Here is a 21907-nt window from a genome sequence, read left to right as displayed (position 1 = left end):
CAGTATCAAGGCTTGCTGAGGCCACACATTCTTTGCCTATCTTCTTTCCAGAGTTTCCTTTTAATTAAAAAGAAAATTGAATGTCTATTGCTCCTATGTAATAAGTAATATACTGAAAATCTCTTGGCTTAAGCTGTGGTGAATAGCCTGACAGTTCAATTGAGAATCTCACAGAGGAAACTAATTTTGATGTTAATTCCTTTAAAAGAAAGAATGTACATAAGCTGTCTTAAATTAAAAATGAAACTTTACATAGAATTATAAAAGAGTTGTACTGAAAAAAAGAATTTGTCTTGGCTACTGCATGATGCAGTTTGCTAAAATTAGAAACACATTCTTCTGCTTTCAAGTAGTAAATGGTGTTTTTGTAAAGGCTGTATGCTTTTATTTCATAATATTAAAAGAGTCAAACTTAAAAAAAAATATAACCATGCTCAGAAACTCAATAATTTCAATAATTGTAACACTCTTTGAAATGAGTACCTCTGATAATATACCCACAAGAAGGAAAGCTCACAGCACAGGAGTGAAAGGGGGTTTTATTGTTGAAAAAATATTATTCTAGTAGCAGGATATATGCCCTTCCCTAAGGAAATATAGAGGTAGTAAAATAAATGAAATTACTATAACTTATTCATTGCAGGTAAGAGACTGCTGCTGAAGCTGAGTCAGCTCAATGCATTCAATCTTAAGTTATTTGGCACAAACAATTTAGAAACATTAAGTAAATCATAGAAAATGTATTTTTTGCTTTTTAGAAATTATGTTCTGACCATATACTATCTTATGGGATGAAAATTCTATTTTTAGGGAAATGTCTCGGGCTCATTTCAACAAAGGATTCTACATTTCCACGTCAAATAATAACTGAAAAAAAATCAAATTAATACTACTTTGATTCCTAAAAATATCTTTCTATGTCTTTGAGTTGACCTTAGGAAGCTTGAGAGATTTCTCTGAGTCAGTCTCAAATTCTAACTAAAAGAAAATAGGTAGCCCCATTAAACTCCAGAAGTTAACTCCACTTGGTACAACGGTATATACCAAAATATATGTCATCTGGTTTATCTTTTCCTAGAAGACAGCAAGTCAGATAGTTTTGGTTCTCTAGCAAAGACCACAAGATACAGATAAGTCCTGTAAAACCATGTCCACCTTTCTTAGGATAGCTAACTGTAATGCTCAACCCTTGAACCTATCACTTTTTCTCAATGCCTACCAAGACCCCTTTCTTTTTTGTGAGGTGATAACGAGGGTCTCTTCCTGCTCATTCTGGGGTTGCTGGCTTTACGGAGACTGTCAAATCTGATCTGCTTTGTCCCCCTCCCCTCCCAGAGGCAATTGGGGTTAAATGACTTGCCCAGGGTCACACAGCTAGGAAGTAGTTAAGTGTCTGAGACTAGATTTGAACTCAGGTTCTCCTGACTTCAGAGCTGGTGCTGTATCCACTGCGGCACCTAGCTACCCTAGACACTCTGATCTGCTTTGTTAATAGTTATATGAGTAATGGTTAATAAAGTGATTTTGCTCAATACCCTATGCCTCTGTTTACATTTATTAATTTTAATTGCCTCATAACTGACAGTTACATATTTTAACATTGATAAAGAGTCAATAACCCTGTAGATTAGACAGTACAAGTATTATTCTCTCCAATTTACAGATGATGAAACTAAGACTGTCATAGGGTAAGGGAATAAGATCACACAGTTTTAAGGCAGGATTTGAACCAAGGTTTTTTTACTCCATTAGCTCTTAAACAAAATCAAAACAATACCTGATGGCCACATTTAAGACACATCCAGATTGAAGGGTTTTCTTCATCATCCCCTTCAGGTTTATCTTTTATTCTGTTGTCAGTCTTGCATTCTTGGCAAACATTCCATTGCACATTCATCAAAGATTTTTTCAAATTACTTTGTTCTAATCCTTTTCGAATATGTCTGCACAGAGGTTCTGTTTAAAAAAAAAAAAAAAAAAAGAAGCATTAAAGAACAAAGATATTTTGTTAACAACAACTTTGCTTTTGAAATGTCAATCACACACATACAAAAATTCAAACTTAAGCATCAAAACTTCCTTGCTGGAATATGACAAATAAGTGTAAAAATAACTGCACAGCCTATCATCAAATTTTTTACAAGCTGAAAGCTAAAATTGGATCATGATATGTGTATATTCTGTAAACATAGAAACTTTTTATAAATATAGAAATTTTAGAAAAAAAACTTTCAACTCTTAAATTTGTAACAAAAACTGAGTTTACTTGTAAAAAACATTTTAACAATAAAACTTATCTTACTTAAAATGTTTTAAAAATAATTTAGACCAAACTCATTTTAAATAGTTTATAAAGACATACATACATAATATGAAGTTCTACTAATTTTCCTTCTAATGTTTCATCCTATTTTAATGAAGAAATGCAGTGAAAAACAATACATTTCAGAATATAAAAATTATCCCCTCCAAGCAATAAAAAAAATCCAATTGACTATACCTAAAATTTCAGCAGCATCATCGGCCAGTACAGGTTTTCCCTTTGTACGTTTCTTTCCCATATTAGCTCTCTGCAGATTACCTAATAATGCATAAAGAATCTCCTAGAATATAAGAGAAACAAAAATGTGAGTATATATAAAACAGGAACATAACCAAGAAATACCTAAAATACCATAATTTCTATTCTGAGAATACTTTATGTTTCATAAAGTATTTTCCACATATATTACCTCATTTAATTCATATATATGACAAGTATTATTTTCATTTTATTTAATTATTCAGCTAAGTTTAAATGACTTGTTCTAGATTATAGGTCTAATAAGCAAAAAGTACTTATGTCTCCACATATTTAATCTAGTGATCAATATAGTGTTCTTTCAACTAAATCAAGCTCAATTCTTGATTAAAGGCTTTACTGAAAATGATCATTTTTAAATTACCACTTTTTTTAAAAAGTGCTTGTTTCCCTAGATAATTTTTATGATCCTCTCAAGGAACGCAAACTAAAATTTCCATTATACTCTAAAAACTAAGAAAAATTTGAAAGACAATAAAAAATAAAATCCCAAAATAAACTTTAAAACCAAATTTAATTATATCCAAAATTCATCTAGAACATAAGGTTAAGACTATCTTGTGAGTTTCTTTTTTCCTTTTGATCCCTTTCTTGTTTTACCACTGTAACTAAAATAGACACATGTTTTACATGACAGCACAATTATAAACTTTATCAAACTGCCTACCATTTTTAGAAGAGAAGAGGGAAAGGAAGGAACTCAAAATCTTGTAAAAAAATAAATGCTAAAAAGTTTCTTCACATGTAACTAGCAGAAAATACTATTTAAAAATAAAGTAAATGCCTAATTAATAAAAAAAATTGCTTGTATATTTTGGTTATCAATTTATGCTTTTCAATGTTACTACTAGTAATTTTTTTAAATTAGCTTTTTGTTTTATTATTTGTTTTAAAAAAGCAACAGCAACATCTAGTTCCTTTTAATTATCAGTTTAGTGATGTGTTTATTTTCTTTGATTTGCAGGATTTCAACTTGGATTTTAATTAGGGTTGTTACATTTCTTATTTTTCTAGTTTAGTTTTGTGTCCAATTTGTTCATCTAGTCTTTCTTTTTCGGCTATAAGCAGTGAGAGTTACACAATTTCCTAGAAGTATTGCTTTGACTGCACCCTAGAGGGCGACAAGGTAGTATAGTGAATAAAATTCTGATATTGAAATCAGAAATTCTCAGACATTTTCTAGTTATGTGACCCTGGGGAAGTCACTTCATCCTGTTTGCCTCAAGTTTTGTCAGCTATAAAATGAACTGGAAAAAGAAAAAGCAAGCCAATTCTGTATTTTTGCCAAAAAAAAAAAAAAAAAATCCCACCTCAGAGCTCATGAAATCATGAATTCAGATTCACTGAAAAATGATTCAGCAACAATGAAGTCATTTTGAGGGTTATGGAGGAGAAAAAACTAAAATCGACCTCCTATTCCATTATCTTGGCTCTGCCTCCTTGAAAGAAGTCAACAGCATCACACTGATCAAGATAAATTTAGAAGCTAAATTTTGTATGATTATTTGTATGATTTGTATATCATAAGGTAACTGAAACAGAGATGTTGAAAGTAGTGATATTTGATAGCTATTAAAATGTTAATGAGGATTACTTTTTATTTTTCTTAAAGATTTATTGTAATTTTTAACTTGTGAAATATATTTTTTCTAATTACACTTAAAAACAATTTTTAACATGTTTTTCAATGTTTAAAAAAGCATGCTTTGGTCTGCATTCAGACCATCAATTATTTATCTGGCGGTAGATAGTATTTTACCTCAAATCCTTTGGAATTGTCTTGAATCCTTGTATACTGAGAATAATTACATCAAAATTTTGATTTAGTTCTGGTCATCTCCATATGGAAATCTGAAATCTCTTTATTTCATTGGATGACCATTTTTTCTTTGGTGTATTATGCTTAATTTTGCCAGGTAAATGATTCTCAGTTGTAGTTCTAGCTCCCTTGCCTTTTGGAATATCATACTTCATGATCTAATCCTTCAATATTGTAGCTGCTAAATCCTGTGTGACTCCCTGATATATGAATTGTTTCTTTCTGGCCATGTGTAGTATTATTTCCTTCATTTAACAGTTCTGAAATTTGGTTATAAAGTTCCTTGCAGTTTTTAGTTTGGCATCTCTTTCCTGAAGTGATCAGTGGATTCTTTTAATGCCTATTTTGTCCTCTGTTTCCAGGATATCAGGCCACTTCCTTGGTAATTTCTTGAAAAATGTTATCTAGTTCTCCTTTTGATTACGGCTTTCAAGTAGTCCAATGATAATGATATTATCTTTCCTAGATTTATTTTCCAGGTCAGTTGTTTTTCCTATGAGTATTTTATATCTTCTATTTTTTCATTGTGAATTTGACTGATTCTTGATGTCTCAGAGTCATTAGCTTCCACTTGCCCAATTCTAACTTTTAAGGTGGCGTTTTTCACCATTCACTTTAGTACTTTCTTTTCCATTTGACCAATTCTACTTTTAAAGCAGTTTTTCAAGCTGTTGACTCTTTTTTTTCATAATTCTCTTCCATCTCTCTCATTTATTTTTCCAAATTTTTCTTCTACCTCTCTCTTAATATGATTTTAAGCTCCCTATTAGGCTCTTCCATGACTTTTTTCTAGGACTGAAACCACTCCTATTTTTCTTTGGGGTTTTGCCCACAGGTGTTTTGATACTGTTCTCTTCTGAGTTTGTCTTGGTCTTTTCTGTCACCATAATAACTTTTTATGGTTAGATTCTTATTTTTGTTGTTTTTTGCTCATCTTTCTTTTTGGCCTTTTTCCCTTCTTTTAAATCTGAACTTTGTTCCCATGGGGAAAGGGGTACTGTTTCAGGCTTCTTGTGTCAGTGGCTGCAGACTCTGGCTATTACCTAGTGCTATACTGCTGTTGCCCTGAAGCCCAAGGGACACTTGAGTGGTGTTTGAAATGGCAGGTGCTGCAGGTGGCCCTAGGGGTCTGGCAGCTTATATAGTGCTGAGCTGGGATCCTAGTGGTGGTATCTGGGATGTGCTGAAGTCTGATGGGGTGTTTCTGCATTTCTCTGAGATTATAGAAAGCACATGGCATAGAAGTCTGCAGGCTTCCTTTTTTAGTCCAGGTAACCACTGGATTGGTGTCTACCTACTTGCCAGGAGCTGGGCTAAAGGACGTTGAGGTCTGGCTGCTGGAAGATACATGTTTACCCAGGGCCACACTGAAGTACTTGGTTCCTGGAGTCAGAGTCCACAAGTTACACTGGTTATGCCAGTGCATGTATGTTAGGAGTCTTACAAAGTGGTAAGTCAGTTGTCTAATTTTAGCATTGTGCTTAGCAGTTCTCTAGTTCAGAGTTCACACCTTTCACACCTTTAAGAGTTCACACATTAGCATTTGAGATTCACAAGTCAGGATTAGTGGAGGAGATTCAAAAGTCACACATCCCACAATCCTACTTCTCGGAGAAGGAGTCAACCTTTGAGTTCACACATCTAAAAGAGCAGATAAAAGGATGAGCCTCAGTCAGAAGTCAGTAGAACTGGAGATTCAGAGAGAGCTGGGGGCTGAAGCTGGCAGAAGCAAAGGATAAGCAACAAAAGCTCTCAGAACCAAGGAAAGTTTACCGGGCTATTTTGAAAGAAACAATAAAGGATCTGAACTTTTAACAGCTGGCTGCATTTGAGGTAATTATTGATCTGAACTGAAACTAAGGCTGCCTTCAGAAGCTCCCCAAGAAATCTGCTCCCAGAGAACGATCATATTTTAGAAAAGAAGAACATTACACATGTAGAAGATCCTAGTGTTGGTGTCTACCTGCTTTACCCTACAGGAGCTCCAGTTCTCCTGATGATTTGCCTGGCCTGCTGGGAAACTTCCAATCTTGGATTGAGCTCCCCTGCTATACAAGTGAGATAGACCCCCTCCTGCCAATACACCAAAGCTTCCAGGAAATCTATCCTTCAAGCACTTGTTTTATCTATATATAATTATTATATTAGAGGCCAACTAGAGGCCAAGAAAACTGGTAATTTAAATAAAATAGATGAGTATTTTTGTAAATACTTTCATACCTTACCCACCCTCCAAAGGCATGTAAGGTATGAAAGTCTGGAATTTTTCAGAAGTTTTATTTATTAGGAATTGGAGGGTAGAACCAAGATGGTACAGTAAAAGGAAGACTATTCCATCACCCTATTCCCAAGCTTCTGCAAAAATATCTAGAAGACTCACCAGACTGAATACTGATGAGGAAATAGTCAATGAATCATTTGTCCAGTACAGGTTAGATCAGAGAAACTGATTCAGAGTTCTTAGGATATTGGAAATGGGGTCTGGCTAGAAGTACTCTATGATTGGAACACTCTAACACCCACAAAGTACTTATGCACCAAGGCAAGAGAAAGTTCCAGATCTATACTTGGGCACTTCCTGCACCATGTAGGAAAAAAGTACCAATTTGTAGCTTAGATATCCACAACCATTTCTGAATTAGAGATCTAGGGAAGACTGAGAAAGGGAGCTGTCAAAGGAAAGAATTCTCACAGAATTGGATATGGAAATTGGATTTCCACAGAGTTATGAAAACGAAACTAGAGAAACAGAGAAATGAAACCCAAATTAGAAAAATAAAACTGAAACTTAAGAAATGGAGGTTAGAAGAGAGAAATAAAACTGATAAAAGGAAAATGTAATCAGGAGTGGGAGACTCCGAAATGTACTCCGAAATGGGGACTTAGAATAAGAAACAAAAAGCAAAATATAATTAGAGGTGGGGATTTGGAAGGAAGGTGTGGTGATGTCTTCAGATAGCATAGCACCGAGAATGAATTATGTCCAAATGAAATGAATGCCAAGGGAGAAGTAACAATATAATCGGGGGTAGAGATACACACTCATGGGGGGTGGAGGGGAGGGAATTGCTGCTCTGGACAGACTATGACCTCTATGGTACTCAGTACTACTGAGGTAGCAGGGAAAGGACTTGAGTTTCAGGTACAAAAAAAGACAGGTATTGATTCCAAGTGTTCCTATTTTATAGGATATCTACGTCTGCAGTTGTGTAATTAAGAATTTTTAAATTTACCTCTCCCAAGTCCAGACTGGGAGAGAAGTTGAATCTGAGAGCCTGCTTTTATTCTGGGGACTTAGTCACACCACTTTTACTTACTTCTGAACTTGCTCCTTTCTCAATATACTTCCCTGGGAACCCTGCCTGGTAATATTACTATGAGAAATAACTTTGTATCTAATTTATATGTGTCTTTTACATATGTATTCATTGTCTCCCTCAAGAGAATATAACTTTTCTTGGGAGAAAAGTCTGTTCCATTTTTTTCTTTGTATCACCAAATCAGCAAAGTGCCTGACACAAATCAATGTTTATTGATTGATTGAAGTTTTTATTATCTTCTTTTGCATTTTCTCACAGCATTGAGCAGAATATTAGTGTAAAGTAGATGATGAATAAATATTTGGGATTGAACTACTCAGTATATAGTAAGAAGATATTCCAGAGACAAACACCACAAAACTATTAGGAAGGGGAGAGAAGAGATCTGGGAGAATAGGAAAAAGAAGGAAAGGAGACGTTTGTACTCCTAAAGCTTTCATTTAACTATAATTAATTATGAAACCAAAACATGTTAGCACTGGAGGAAAAGTGACTTACACAAGGTAACACAGCTAATAATAGTGGCAGATGGATCCCCTGATCTCAGTCCAGTACTCTTTCCACTACTTGACTATTTTTTAGTCCACTAAAAACTTGGTGCATGTTGAGGATAAGGGAGGTCTGAGTTAATCCTAGAGTGAGAAATACAGTACACAACATTTTATAACTATACAGAACATCATGAAAGCAAGTATATTGCTATAATATACATTACAAGTCTGCAGCATCAGATATATTAAAGCCATAAAGTCTGAGAGTTTTAGAGGAAGTGATCTTAGGTAAATTATATCTTTAAGGTAGCGCACACCACACCTCAACCAGTTGGACAAGTCTAGGCTGCTGTCCTCGTCTTTTTCATTCCTCTTCCTCCCAATTTCTTCTCCCTCAAACTATATAACATCTCCTTTGAATATAACCATTAGCTCTTCAGTATGGTCTTCTTATGTTCGATCACCAAGGGTTTGTTGTAGATTCCAAAATTTTAGAATTAGAAGTAACATTAAAGACTCTTAATATCCACAGAATCGAATTTGGAGCAGGAAGCAGGCCCGGGAAGATTATATCCAAATACTGGCTCCCAGGAGTTCAAGGGAGTCCCCCGTATTTCGGGTGCCCCGATTCAACACCACGTGAGAGCTATCACAAAAGCTCTTCCTACCACGTGGTTTCCCGAAGCTGCCCGCGAGTCCCGAACCTCGCCCCCCAAACGGTGCTACCCAGCAACTGTGCAACTTTAAGGTCTCAAACCCAGTGGTCGCTTCAATTGAGATAAGGGGAAGCCACTATCGACTTCTCTCATTGGACAATTCACTTAAGTGACGGAACACGCAGCCAGTAGGACTAAAGAGCCTGCAGTTGGGCAAAGAACTCGAGGAAGGAGGAAAAGGCCCCAAAGAGAGCAACTCCCGGTCTAAGGAAAAGAAGGGACGGTGCGAGACTCACAGTCCGGAGGATGAGAAGCGGCGCTGATGGCGTGTCAAGGGAAACGGGACTCACCTACAGATACTGCTCCCATTGCTGCCCCTCTAAAGAGTCCGCGATTACCCTTCGGCCCCACCTCTTCTAAGTGACGACTCCACCACGACAAAATCTACGCCCAGAGCAGCCCAAGGCCCCGTGTTAATTTCCGGAAAAGGGTATTATGGGATAGGAATTAAATGTTTGTATTCTTCCAGGCGCCTACGACTGGCCCACCTCGAGATGCGCGCGCAGTGTAGAGGACCCGGAAGTCCTGCTTTCCAGCCTTTGGGTTGGTAACTTGCCGGACCTTCCAGAATCTCTATTCTGTTGCTGTATTCATAGTGGAGAGATTTTTAGTTCAAAATCTTGCAGCTCCTCAATTTACCTATGACTTCCCAAGCCTTTCTCAAAGGGCTGAGATCCAGAGAATTCATATTTATTTCTAAACCATTTTGCTGGAAAAGCAGATTCTACGTTGGCCTTTCCAGGACTTTTCAGGTTCTGTGTTGCAAGGAAACGGAGAGGTCGTACCTTTCGGGCTGCGCCAGAACTTGAGACGTGGGGTGGGGAATGAGAGTTATCCGACTCACATCTGTAATCAAACCTTAGGTGAGCATGAACAAAGCAGCGAAAATTTCTCCCTAATCAGAACTAGCAAGGGCAGACTGGCGTAGTGTAGGAATCGTCTTGCAATGTTATCCAATTTTCTGGAGGGGAAGTATTGCAATCCAGTGCCTGAGATACTCCTATTTTCTAAACTATTGACAGATCGTTCCTTTTCCAATTAATTGACAAGATGTACGGGGAAATGGGAAGAGACCAGGTATAGTAAATTCGGACCAACTCCTCTTCCCACCTGCTAGTTAATGTCTTCTGATCTCCCTTTCCATTCTGTCGTCCGAGAATCTCTCTCTGTTGTGATACAAAGAAGATAACTGGAATTATTATAGGCAGAGCTCCTAGTTTCAAATCCTTACTCGCCTATTCCCTTGTGACTTTGGGCAAGCAAGCCTCTTTACTTTCCTGGGTATCAGTAATCTTATTAATAAAAAAAGAGTTCAATTAAGTGATTTCCAAAGTTCCTTTGAGATACAGCCCTAAATCTGTGATCCTTTCCTTCAAGTTTTCTAAACCTCATCTAGTACCTGCTAGAAAATTTAACTTGTTCCTGGAGACACCACATTTCATTGTGACTTTCCCAAAATGACTGTTTCTTCTTTAGAGGACTCAGTCCATTCTGGCCAGATTTATTGCGATGATCTTTGGACTTCTGGGTCATTTTCCTTTCTTACCAATAATTTTAATATATGGATCATACTAATACTTCAAACCCCTACACTATTTGAATATCTCCCTTCAAATTGCAATTGAATTTGAGATAAAGGAGAAATAATAGATATACTTAAATTTGAGACTTAAATGACAAACACAATTTTGAAGGCCTGATTATTTTATATTTGCTTTATCAGAAATGATGTTTTTAAAATATCTTTTTAAAATCTCATTCCCCTAAACAGCTTAAAATGACTGAAGTTCAGCAAGCTGAAGCTCAGCTATCTGAATTAGAGCTGCTGGCTAGCATGTTTCCAGATGCGAATGAATTCCTAATGCATGATCATCTGGCTTTAGCAGAACTGAAAGACTACGTGGAAATGAGGACCACAGAAATTCCATCTTCAAAAGTTCACTTTACTATAAATATAAAAGTAGAGATTTCTGACGAATCTATGGTAATTTACTTTCATTTTTTAAGGAAATGTAGACATAGCAGTTGTTAGTACAAAATCCTAAAACATTATTGTTCTCTATTTTCAGGTTATGTTTTCTTTGTCTTGTGCCCTCCCTTTTCAGTATCCCACAGTCCTTCCTGAAATTACTGTCAGGTATGTTATGGAACGTACAACAACAATAAATGTTATAGAGATTCTTTGCCAAAGATTACAATAAAGAACTAAGAATTATTTTTAATATTTTCAAAATTTGGCATAAGAAAATTAAGAAAGATTTTTCTCTGCTTCTATTTTTCATCAGATCACTTTCATTAAGTAGAACCCAACAGGCTCAGCTGAACACAGACCTAACTGCCTACCTTCAAAAAGGATACTGTGGAGAAGTCTGTATACTAAATGCAACAGAATGGGTTAAAGAACATGCATCAACTTATATCAAAAGAGAACCCACATCTTCCACCATCACTACCACAAATCCAACTTATTCAACAGATGTCATTTTCACCAGACTTTGGATCTATAGCCATCATATTTACAACAAACAGAAAAGGAAATATATTATGGAATGGGCAAAGGATCTCTCCCTTTCTGGATTTAGCATGCCTGGGAAGCCTGGGGTTATTTGTGTTGAAGGTTCACAAAGTACATGTGAAGAGTTCTGGGCAAGGTTTGTTTATTTTTTGTGGCCCCTCCTCCCAAAATATTATCATAGAACTCATGATGCTGTGTTTATTACTTAATAACAAAATAATAATTAGGTAATTAAGTAATAATAAGAACTGATTGCCATCTCTGTACCCAAGCACAATACTAGACTCTAGAAAGACAAAGACAAAAAATGAAATACTTTTTTTTTTTTTTTTAAGGAACTTATGTTCTCTTGGGAGGGAGGGAAATATTAGCAATTGGAGTAATCAGGAAAGTTTTCTGGTAGATGGTTATGTTTGAGCTGTGTCTTGAGGGAAGTGAGAGATCTTAGGTGAAGGTGAGAAGTACATTTCAATTATAGGTGAAAACCAGGGCAATGTAATTAGAGATGGAGTTCAGTGTAGGAAGAAAAAAGGAAAAGCTAATTTGGTTAACTGTAGAATATTGGAAGAAAATTAATGTATAATGAGGCTGGACAGAATGTTTAAAGTCAAATTGTGAAATTTTTAAACACATTAGAGGAATTTATATTGAATCCCAGAGGCAATGGAACCACTGAGAATTATTGAGGAGGGGAGTGACATGGTCAAATCTCCACTTAAGATAATTTTTCAGCTAAGTGGAGGATAATTGGAGTGGGGAGATATTTAAGACAGGAACTCCATTTAGAAGACCATTGCAATAATCTAGGTAAAAAATAATGAAGGCCTAAAACAAGATAGTAGCTGTGTGAATAGAGAAAAAGGAATTGGATGTGAGAGTGTAAGAACAGAAAAATAACAAGATGTGTTAATGGATCAAGTATGTGAGTTGAATGAAAATGAAGAGTTCAAGATAATACTAAGATTACGAACCTTGAAGATGGAAAGAATGATGGTACTTTTTAACACAAATAGAATTGTTGGAAAGAGGATAGAAATGGATAGGGGGTAATGAGGATAAGTTCTTGGGGATATGGTGAATTTGAGATGTGTCTAGAACATCCACTTTGAAAAATTCAATAGGCAGTTAATGTGGGACTAGAGCTCAGAAGAGAACTTTGGCTTGATATATAGATTGGTGAGTCATCTGTATAGAATATAGAGAGAAAATAAAATAGATCCTAGGATGGACTCTTGGGTTACATTGATCATTGGAAGTCCTGATATGGAATTTGAACCAAAAAGAAAACTAAGAAGATACATTTGGATAGGTAAAGAAAGAACCAGTAGAGAATAGGGTCATCAAAATCCAGAAAGAAGAGGATATCTTAGAGGAGAGATTGATAAACAGCAGGAGAGTCAGAAAAAATGAGGACTGAGAAAGAAACCTAAGATTTGGCAATTAAAAGGTGAGTTTGGAGAACCATTTTGTTTGAGTGATAGGATCAGAAGCCAGGTTTCAGAAGAGAAATAGAGGCAATGATTGCAGTCAGCATTTTTAAGAGTTTGGCTGAGGAGAATAATGGTTTACAGGGAATGATAGGGTTTTTCGTTTCTTTGATTTGAACATGTTTGAAAGCAGTGGGGAAGGAATCAAAAGGTAGAGAGATTGTAGATTAGATAGACAGGGAAATGTACTGAAAATTTGGAGTGGATAAGATTAGGGGCATATTTAGGCATTGGTAAGAAGGACCACATCATTAGAGAGTGAAAGCTTGGAGAAGGGAATGGGAAGATATCACAGGATTTTGAGAAGTAAAGCTCAACAGCAAATAACCTCAATTTGCTTAATAAAGTTAAGTCAAAGTTTTCAATTAAGAGGAAGAGAGAAGATGTGGAAGATTTGAGGAGAGATGCAAAGGTTTGGAATAGCTGTGGGGAATTCGCTGTGCTACAGCAAATTTGTTTAGGTTAAACATTTTGAATTTGTAATGTACTTAATCAGCGTGGCATGCAATTTTCTCAAATTCCATTTAGCAGTTCATAAGTAGGTATAGAAGAGGTAAATGGGGAAAATCCAGGATTGTGTTTAGAAATAAGTGTCATACACTCTTGAAAATACTGAGCTAAGAAGTCTGATAGATTGATATTTAAGCTGTATTGCAAACTTAACTATGTACCTTTGATCAAGTGAACCTTTAAGGCAGCCATAACATGGGGTAAAGAAAAAAGTCACATGAAAATAAGCCTGCTCTTAGATGATCTCTTCTTCTAGCACAGGGAGTAACAATAATGGAAGTAGACAGCAGTACCACATACCAAATACAAGTTGAGCAAAAGTAGCTATCTCTTTGCTTTTTGCTCAGCCCCTAGGGAGCTTGAGCTAATTAGCCAGAAAAAGAAAGGAAGAACCAATGGATTTGGGGCCAGCACACTAAGGACAGAAAGATATATTTCACTTTTGTACTTTTCTCACTTGTCCTTGTAGATTTCCATTGTACATCTAATCTAGCTCTTACTCAGAAAGGAATCACTATTACAAAGATACAAGTAGTATCCAGTTCTTGAGGCCACCCTTTCCATTTATTGATAACTTTAATTCTAAAGTTAGAAATCTTTTCTGAAATCAGGCTGAAATTTGAGTCTTTGAAACTTCCTCAGGAGCCAACTGGAACAAGTCTTCCACTTGATAGCACCTTACAGTTTTTTTGGTCTGATTATTCTGTTCTCCAATGGAAAGCTCCCTAGTTTCTTCAGTTGTTCCTTTTAAGACATAAAATCTTTTACCATGCTGGTGGTTCTCTGGAAACTGTAGCACCCAAATTGAACACAGTACTTCAGATACTTGTAAAATTGATCTCTTTAATCCAGATCTAAGAAAATATTTATCCCTGATTAAATTTCGTTTTATTAGAGTAAGCTCAAGATTGCTAGGATTCTGACTGTCAACATTCAAAGTGTTAGTAGTCCCAGCTTTCTGTCACCTAAAGGGTAGATAAATATGGCATTATGCCTTTAGCTACATATCACTGAAGAAATATTAAACAGCTCAGGACCAAGCACAGGTTGGTCATATGAGCCTGGCCATTCATCTAGTACCATATCCATTTGGTATTATCATCTAGCCCAAAGCTTCTTAAATTGCATCATAACTCCCTATAAGGTTGTATAACCGAAAGAGGGGATGGCAAAGTTATGGTTTATTATTATATGTTTGATTTGTATACAGATTTTATATACCCCTATGCCCAAGGTTGCATAAAAATTTCTTGGGCAAAAAGGAGTCATAAGAGGAAAAAGTTTAAGAACCCCTGATCTAACCCACAAGCCCTCTTTTTTTTTTCCACAATAATATATGTTTTCAAATTATTATTCTAATCTAGAATTTTCCAAGTAATCAAAGTCAAGTTCCTTATGGTTATTGATTCTGTCTAGACATTTGTCTTTTTTTGAAATTTAGGACGTTTGTATTTCCCCAATCCTAAAATAGCTTTTATTCACTACATTGTTTCATAAATCATTGACAATGACTCAGCAATCATATTTGCCAGTTCTGTGATTTTTCAAGGGCATAATTCATCTTGGCTCAGTGATTAGAATTCTTATGGACTGCTTAGTATTTTTCTTACCATATTGTATATAGTAAGAGATTAGATTTACTGTCTATTACTATCTACTATCGATTCACTGTTATCTATTTGTGTTCTGGCCTTATCTATCCAAAGGTTGTTCTTAGTAGAGATAAAAAGACATAAAATAACTGAACCTTTTCTATGTTGTTAATTATCATTTATTTTCCTTTGTATCCATCATAATCCCTCTCTTTTTCTTAGAATAGCTTAATTTTTTCTTCTTGTTAGCTTTCCTTATCAGGGTCAGCTTATTCAGAGCCCAAACAGTATTAATTCTATTCTGATAGTACTTATATATTCATTTGGTTATCTGTTCTCACTTCCATCTTCCATTTTTTTCTTCTGATTGGAATTGTTTCTCTCTGTCTCTTCAGAATGTTATTCATGCAAGTATTTGATCCCTCCTCAGTTGAATTCTTCTGTAGAATATTTAATCCATGAGATCCTATCTATTGTGTAAACCAGATTATGCTGAACCTTCCTTTTCATTATCACAAACACCAGGATCCTAAAGGTTTGTAATTCCTGACTCACACTTGATCCAACTTTTGCTATCATTCTACTCCAGCAACTAGTCCAAAATAGAATTTTTCTTTGTTGCTTTCTTCACTTCTCCAAGAATGAAATTATGAAAGTGAGGAAATTATTAAAGAGAAAGTATCCAGTATGTTTCAGGGACTATGCTAAGTGCTTTACAAATAGTATCTTACTTGAGTTCTACAACACTCTCAAAATATGCAATATTATTATTCCTCTGTGCCAGGCTTGTGATTCTGTTTCTCATATTCCTTGTATATTTCTTCTTTTTGCCTAAGTGGTCAGTAAATAGTATACATCCATCATACTTATATAAAAATGTAACTATATAATAACCTATACTTTTACAGCTTTCATATGTTTTGTCTTATGTGATTCTTGAGAAAATTCTAAAGAAAAGATAGGACAATTATTATTATCTCTATTTTACCGAGGAGGTAACTGAGGCACAGATTATTAAGTGATTTTTCTCACATTATGAAGCTAGTAAATGGTAGAATCAAATCTCCAAAATCCATGTCCACTGTTCTTTCCACACATCTTCCTATCTCTGTACTAATGGATACTTAGAGAATATCTCATTTTACACTTTGTTTACAATCAACTTTGTTATTACTTCCTTATTTTACAGAATCCTAAGGATTAGAGGTTAAATAACTAGCCTAAAATTAAAACTAACACAAACAAACCAAAAACCCCAATGGCATGGTACTGAATTTGAAGTCAGAAAACCAAGGTTCTAATTCTGTCTTTGACAGTTTTACTTTGTATAACCAAAAGCAAATCAGTTGATCTTTCTGGATCTGAGTTTCCTTATCTCTAAAATGAGGGTCTTTTCCCATATCTAACTCTATGATCATCAATCCTTATCCTAAGTAAACACAGTAAATAAACACAGATTTTGCACTGAAATTCAAGTCAATGCTTTTTGTGGATTAGTTACTATGGAAAATACGTGATATGTTTAAGATATAGTTCTACTTTTAAGGCTAGTGCAATCTTGCAGGAGAAAAATATAAGGTAAGTTTCTGAAGCTGTTAAATGAAGTAAGGGAGTTTTTTGACTTTGGTAAGTCAAATTCTTTCTTGTATAGCTTCTGTTTTTTAAAGTTTCTGAATGTCTTTTACATTTTGGAAAAATTTTCTTTAAAAATTTCTTTCCAGACTCCGAAGATTAGCATGGAAGAGAATTTTAATTCGTCATCGAGAGGACATTACTTTTGATGGCACACATGATGAAATGCAAAAACAAAGAAAATTTTTTAATTTTGAAGAAAAAGTTTTTGATACAAATGGAAACAGAGGAAATCACATGGATTTGGGTCAACTTTATCAATTTTTAAGTGCCAGGGGATGTGCTGATATTTTTCGGATTTACTTTGGCATAGAAGGACAGTAATTGAATAAAAGGTACATAGATCTTTTTTTTTGCCAGTCGTAGACTTTTGAATTTTTATTACTATTACACTTCTTTGCTAAGGGACTAGGTGTGTTTAAACGTCAGACTGAACCACAACAAGGCAATTAGTTCACCTCCCCCAGACCAACTCCACTAAAAATCTAAAAGTAGTATAAGACCAATTAATTGTGAAATCCAGTGAGAAACTACATTAATTGACTTTATCCCAGAACTACAAAGAATATTAACCAAAAGTCCATAGGTGATAGGAAAGCCATCAGCACAGGTCAACAAACTGAATGCCTCCCTTGACAATTGAGAGTTTTAAAAGTAATGTTTTATTTATTACATACTTTTGTTTTTTAGTAGGGAATAGATATGTACAGTTTCACATACAATTCTTAGACCAAAAAAAAAAAAAATTAGGTCTTGCTGTGCCTTATTAAGATTTTATTTACATAGTGTTGAAGAACTGAGGATCACATTTATATGCCTACGTGATTTAGGCATCATGTCACTATTTAGAATCTAGCTGTTGCATCAAATCAAAATATACTGCCCTCTTTTCAAGGCCTTCCAAATATTTAAATTCAAGTGAATGCTTTTTTGTGGATTAGGCACTATGGAAAATACATAATATTTTTAAGATATAGTTCTACTTTTAAGACTAATGCAAACTTGCAGGATAGAAAGATAAAGTAAGTTTCTGAAGCTAATAAATGAAGTAAGAGAGTTCCAAGACAACTTATTACAAATAGTTCTATAGGAATTTAGATTATGAAGAGATGACTGTGGACTTGGCAGAGTCTTTATAGAAGAAGGAACCTTGATTCCGAAAAAATGGGTAGGATTTTAATAGAATGCAGTGATAATGAACAAAGGCAGAAATTAGGTGGAAGAGAGAATTCTTGCTGGAAAGTAAGGTGGATTAGCTAAAATGGGTTTGGAATGACAGCCTAAAAAAAAAAAAATCCAGATTTTGTCCTAGGGACAGTGGTAATCTATAATTGTTATACCAGTGACTTGATATAAATGCTATTTGATAAAGATTAATGTATTATGACCATGTATGGTGGATTCAGGGTAGTTAACAATTGATAATATTATTTTGTATAAAGTCATTTGAGCACACAACAGCTCTTTTTGGTAAATGTAGAGTTATCACACTTATGGTTGAGAAAAGCTCAAAGAGAATAAGGAACTAGCTAGTGGTCACACAGCTACTAAATGCCCTAAATGATATTTGAACCTGATTCATTCTTCCTGAGTCCAATTCCAGTGATCTTTATAATGCTTGGTTCAGGCAGAGAACTTAATAATGCTGTGATATCTTTTATGTAAATATAAATTGAAAGTAGCAGCAATAGGAATAGAAAAAAATATATATTTTTAGTGGAAAACATGGAGAGGCTTAGATGATAAATAGATTTGGAAATAGTCAAAAATTTGTCATTAATGGTTCAATGTCAAATTAGAAGGAATAATGCAGTGATGTCTACTAGGGATCTGTCTTTTTGCCTGGGGCAGCTAAATGGCACAATAGATAGAATGCTAGATCTGAAGTCAAGAAGACTCATCTTTCTGAATTCAAATCTGGTCTCAGAAACTTGTTAGTTGTATGACTCTGGGTAAGTTGTTTAACCTTATTTGCCTTAGTTCCTTATCTATAAAATGAGCCTTTGCTATTTTATGTTTTTATCAGTGGCTTGAAAAAAGGTGGCAGTAGTAGCTACTATATGCCAAACATAGTACTAAACACAGTGAATTTTTTTTAAAAGAAAGAACTTGCTTTTTCCTTCTCAAGCTCATATAGTACTCCCAAAAAAGCTAATAAATTTCTGGGATACATTAAGGAGGTGAAAATTTTGGCCACTAAATGTGTGTATAGTGTTCTGTTCTGGGCAATGACATTTTAAAAGTAGAATTAAGAGATATTATATAAGGGTCCAGTTGTTGAAGCATGTGCAAATAAGATATTTTCTGCCTGATGCCATTCTCTCAAACATGCACAGATCTTTCCCTATTGAGTTTCATTCCAAGTGACTTCATGGAAAGTTAAGGGGAAACTTTCTAGCTTTGCATAATTGAGGGTCTGGTACTGTCTGGTGATTTGAAAGAAATCTTCTAATTGGCTGAGTAGCAAGGAGCTGACTTAGGAGTTACTCAGCCATAACTGATTTGGCATGAAAAAGAAAACCCAACTATCTCTGTTTTGGACACAAAGTTTTTCAAGGGTAAATGGTGAAAATTATCTATGCAGTATTTTGAAAATAAAAAGCTATTTAAAAAGAAAAAGAAAAGAAAGTGCCATGTTGGCATACTAGCAGCTTATACTTAACCCAAAATTCATGTAGTTTGGGTCTGAAACAGCAGAAGATAAGACCAAAGAATTCCTTTGGAAGGCAAAACCTACTTAGCTTTAACCATCAACCTCAAGATCAAACTTTCTAATATCATATAGAAATACAGGAACAGAATTTGACTAAAGCACAAATCCCTTAATCTAGAAACAGACTGGAAACATAAGAAAACAAAAGCAAATGTGAATGTAATATAGAACAATCTTGAGAAGCCAAAGTTGTAAACATAGTTATTTCACCATTCCAAGGAAAGTTGCCAGAGAAAAGAATGTCCTAGCCACAATAATTACAAGAAAACTTGGAAGGAATGAAATGGAATGACTAGAGAGAAATAATGACAAGAATTAATACTTTAGAACAAACAATGGTAAGTCTCACCCAGGAATTTGCTTCTTAAAAATTAGAATAGGATAGACAGAACAAGAAATCTTAAAACCTTTTGAAAAAACACCAAAAATGTATGTTTACAACTTTGGCTCTACCTTATGGTAGAGCATGAAATGAAATAAAAAAGGAAATAAAAATCTATGATCAGGCAAAGAGAGGGGAAGAATAGCGGGGAAAGGATCAGAAATAGATTGTGTCATTTGTACAAATTTTAGGCAAACTACTTATTTTCCATCTTTTTAAAGAAAAGGCAAAGTACAAAAGGACAGGATGAAAAAGGATACACAATCAACAATTATAACTATAAACATAAATGGAATGAATTCTTGAAGTAGGATAGTAGAATGCAGAAACTAATGCTATGTTGTTCATTAGAAACCTATTTGAAACAAAGACTCACATTACCCATCTCCAAATAGAGAAGTAGTAGACAGTGCAGATTGAGCTTTGTTTGGACAAAGCCAATTCAGGAATTAGTTTTGCAAATACATATGTAAGGGGTTTTGGTTTTCTTGCTTTCTCAAAGTGGGTGGGGAGATAGCAAAGTTAGGAGAGGGAGAATGTGGACCTGACAATATAAAATGGAAATGAAAAAGAAACAAAATTTCATAATTAAAATGAAAAAATGGAATAAAATCTAATATTGTTCAGATAAAAAAAGACATGAGTAGTGACTTGTTGGAAAAAGTGATGGTAAAAATAGTTTAAAAAAGAAAAGTAACACTACATTATGCTTAAAGGCACCAGAGACAAGTCCACATTCTTATTTAGTATTTGTGCATAGAAATTAAATGGATATAAGGTTCATCAAATTTTAGAGAGAAATAGACACTAAACAGCAGGAGACCTGAATAAACATATGTAAACAGACTAATGAAAAAATAAAGAAGAAAAAACTTTTAGGCCCATGTAGATTTTTTTTAAAGATTGAGATACCTCTGTAGGCATCTGGGTGGCACAGTGGATAGAAAACTGGGCTGGAAGTCAAGAAGACAAGTTCAAATCTAGCCTCATATATATGGCCCTGAGCAAGTCAGTTAATGTCTGTCTGCCTCAAAAAAAGGCAGTTCTCCAACTGTAAAATGGGGGTAATGATACAATACTTGTAAAGTGTTTAGCATAGTGCCAGGAACATAGGAGGTGCTTAAATAATGCTTGTTTCTTTTTTCCTTTCTCTTGTGATTACTGAAATAGAATGTATTGGTACATTCACAAAAAATTGACTATGTACTAGGTACAAATGCATATAACCTTTACAAGCAAAAGCAGAAAGACAGTAATACTAAACATCCTTTACTGAACACAGTGCCATAAAATTTTTGTCCTATTAGATTTTCTGAAGAAAATTTTTTTTTCTTTTTTTGAGGCAATTGGGACTTGCCTAGGGTCACACAGATGGGAATTAAGTGTATGGGAACAGATTTGAACTCAGCTCCTCTTTACTTTAGGGCTGGTGCTCTATCCACTGCCTCTGTCACTTAGCTGCCCCTGAAGAAATAATTTTTAAGAAAGAGGATTCTAGGAAGATGGCAAAGTAGGTGAGAAAATTTTAAGCTCTCTAGATTTTCCCCAAAACAAGATAAAGTTGCACCTCAGGGTGAATATAGAATGGTTAAAAACAAATAAGAAGGCAGAATAGAGTCCTGGGACATCAGAGAAGAACCCAACAAAGACCCCAAGACCCAGGTTTGACCCCTGTGAAGTGTAAACATCTTCAAATTAGTTGTAAAACAGCAAGTGGCAAGCTCTGGGAATAACTGGAAAGTAGCCTAAGCCCCAGCCACAAGAACTTTTAGCACCTGGACAGACTTGGGCTTCTGAATCAGGGCGGATTGAGGGAACCTGTACTGAAAAGGAACACCAAATCTACCTGTGCTACCCAAATGGGTCCCTGAGTGAGAAGAAACCAACTCATGCCTGGTAAGTGTAAAAGCAGTGGGGCAGGATCATAACTAACTACTGAAACTTACAGGAGGGTGACATTCTATCTAAGTTCTATTGGTGAACCCCAATCTAGGATTCCAGGCCAGAGGGAAAAACTGAAGGAAAAGTGGAGGCCAGCTATGAAGTGGGGACCCTGAAACTCTGAAAATCCTTAAAGGAGAAAATCTCTTTCAACTTTGCCTCAGTGAGGGACCCTGCCGGAAAAGACAGTTTCACCTTTGTTATCAGG

The 21907-nt window shown here is 35.2% G+C and overlaps 2 protein-coding genes across 4 annotated transcripts in view; one reads left to right on the top strand and one right to left on the bottom strand.

The window, feature by feature from the left end:
* USP16 (ubiquitin specific peptidase 16) overlaps window positions 1–21907 on the bottom strand; it is a 68515-nt gene that overhangs the window by 27341 nt on the left and 19267 nt on the right. The window contains exons 2-4 of one of the 3 annotated variants that reach the window (XM_051984846.1): window positions 10038–10093; window positions 2501–2603; window positions 1778–1956 (exon numbers count right to left, since the gene is read on the bottom strand). In XM_051984846.1, coding sequence (XP_051840806.1) covers window positions 1778–1956; window positions 2501–2561 — 240 coding nt within the window. In that variant the 5' untranslated portion in view covers window positions 2562–2603; window positions 10038–10093. Of the gene's footprint in view, window positions 1–1777; window positions 1957–2500; window positions 2604–9217; window positions 9324–10037; window positions 10094–21907 lie in introns of those variants that run through there. The other 2 variants (XM_051984845.1, XM_051984847.1) reach the window with 2 other exon arrangements.
* RWDD2B (RWD domain containing 2B) lies at window positions 9638–17022 on the top strand. The gene is made up of 5 exons (XM_051984850.1): window positions 9638–9790; window positions 10699–10911; window positions 10997–11064; window positions 11213–11578; window positions 16753–17022. Exons 2-5 carry the CDS (start codon window positions 10705–10707, stop codon window positions 16985–16987), a joined length of 876 nt encoding a protein of 291 aa, XP_051840810.1. The 5' UTR covers window positions 9638–9790; window positions 10699–10704; the 3' UTR covers window positions 16988–17022.

The sequence above is a fragment of the Antechinus flavipes genome, chromosome 3, assembly GCF_016432865.1.
Source record: "Antechinus flavipes isolate AdamAnt ecotype Samford, QLD, Australia chromosome 3, AdamAnt_v2, whole genome shotgun sequence".
Classification (NCBI taxonomy): Eukaryota; Metazoa; Chordata; class Mammalia; order Dasyuromorphia; family Dasyuridae; genus Antechinus; species Antechinus flavipes.
Note: the sequence above shows the minus strand (reverse complement) of the source record. Positions and strands in the feature narration are given on the sequence as shown.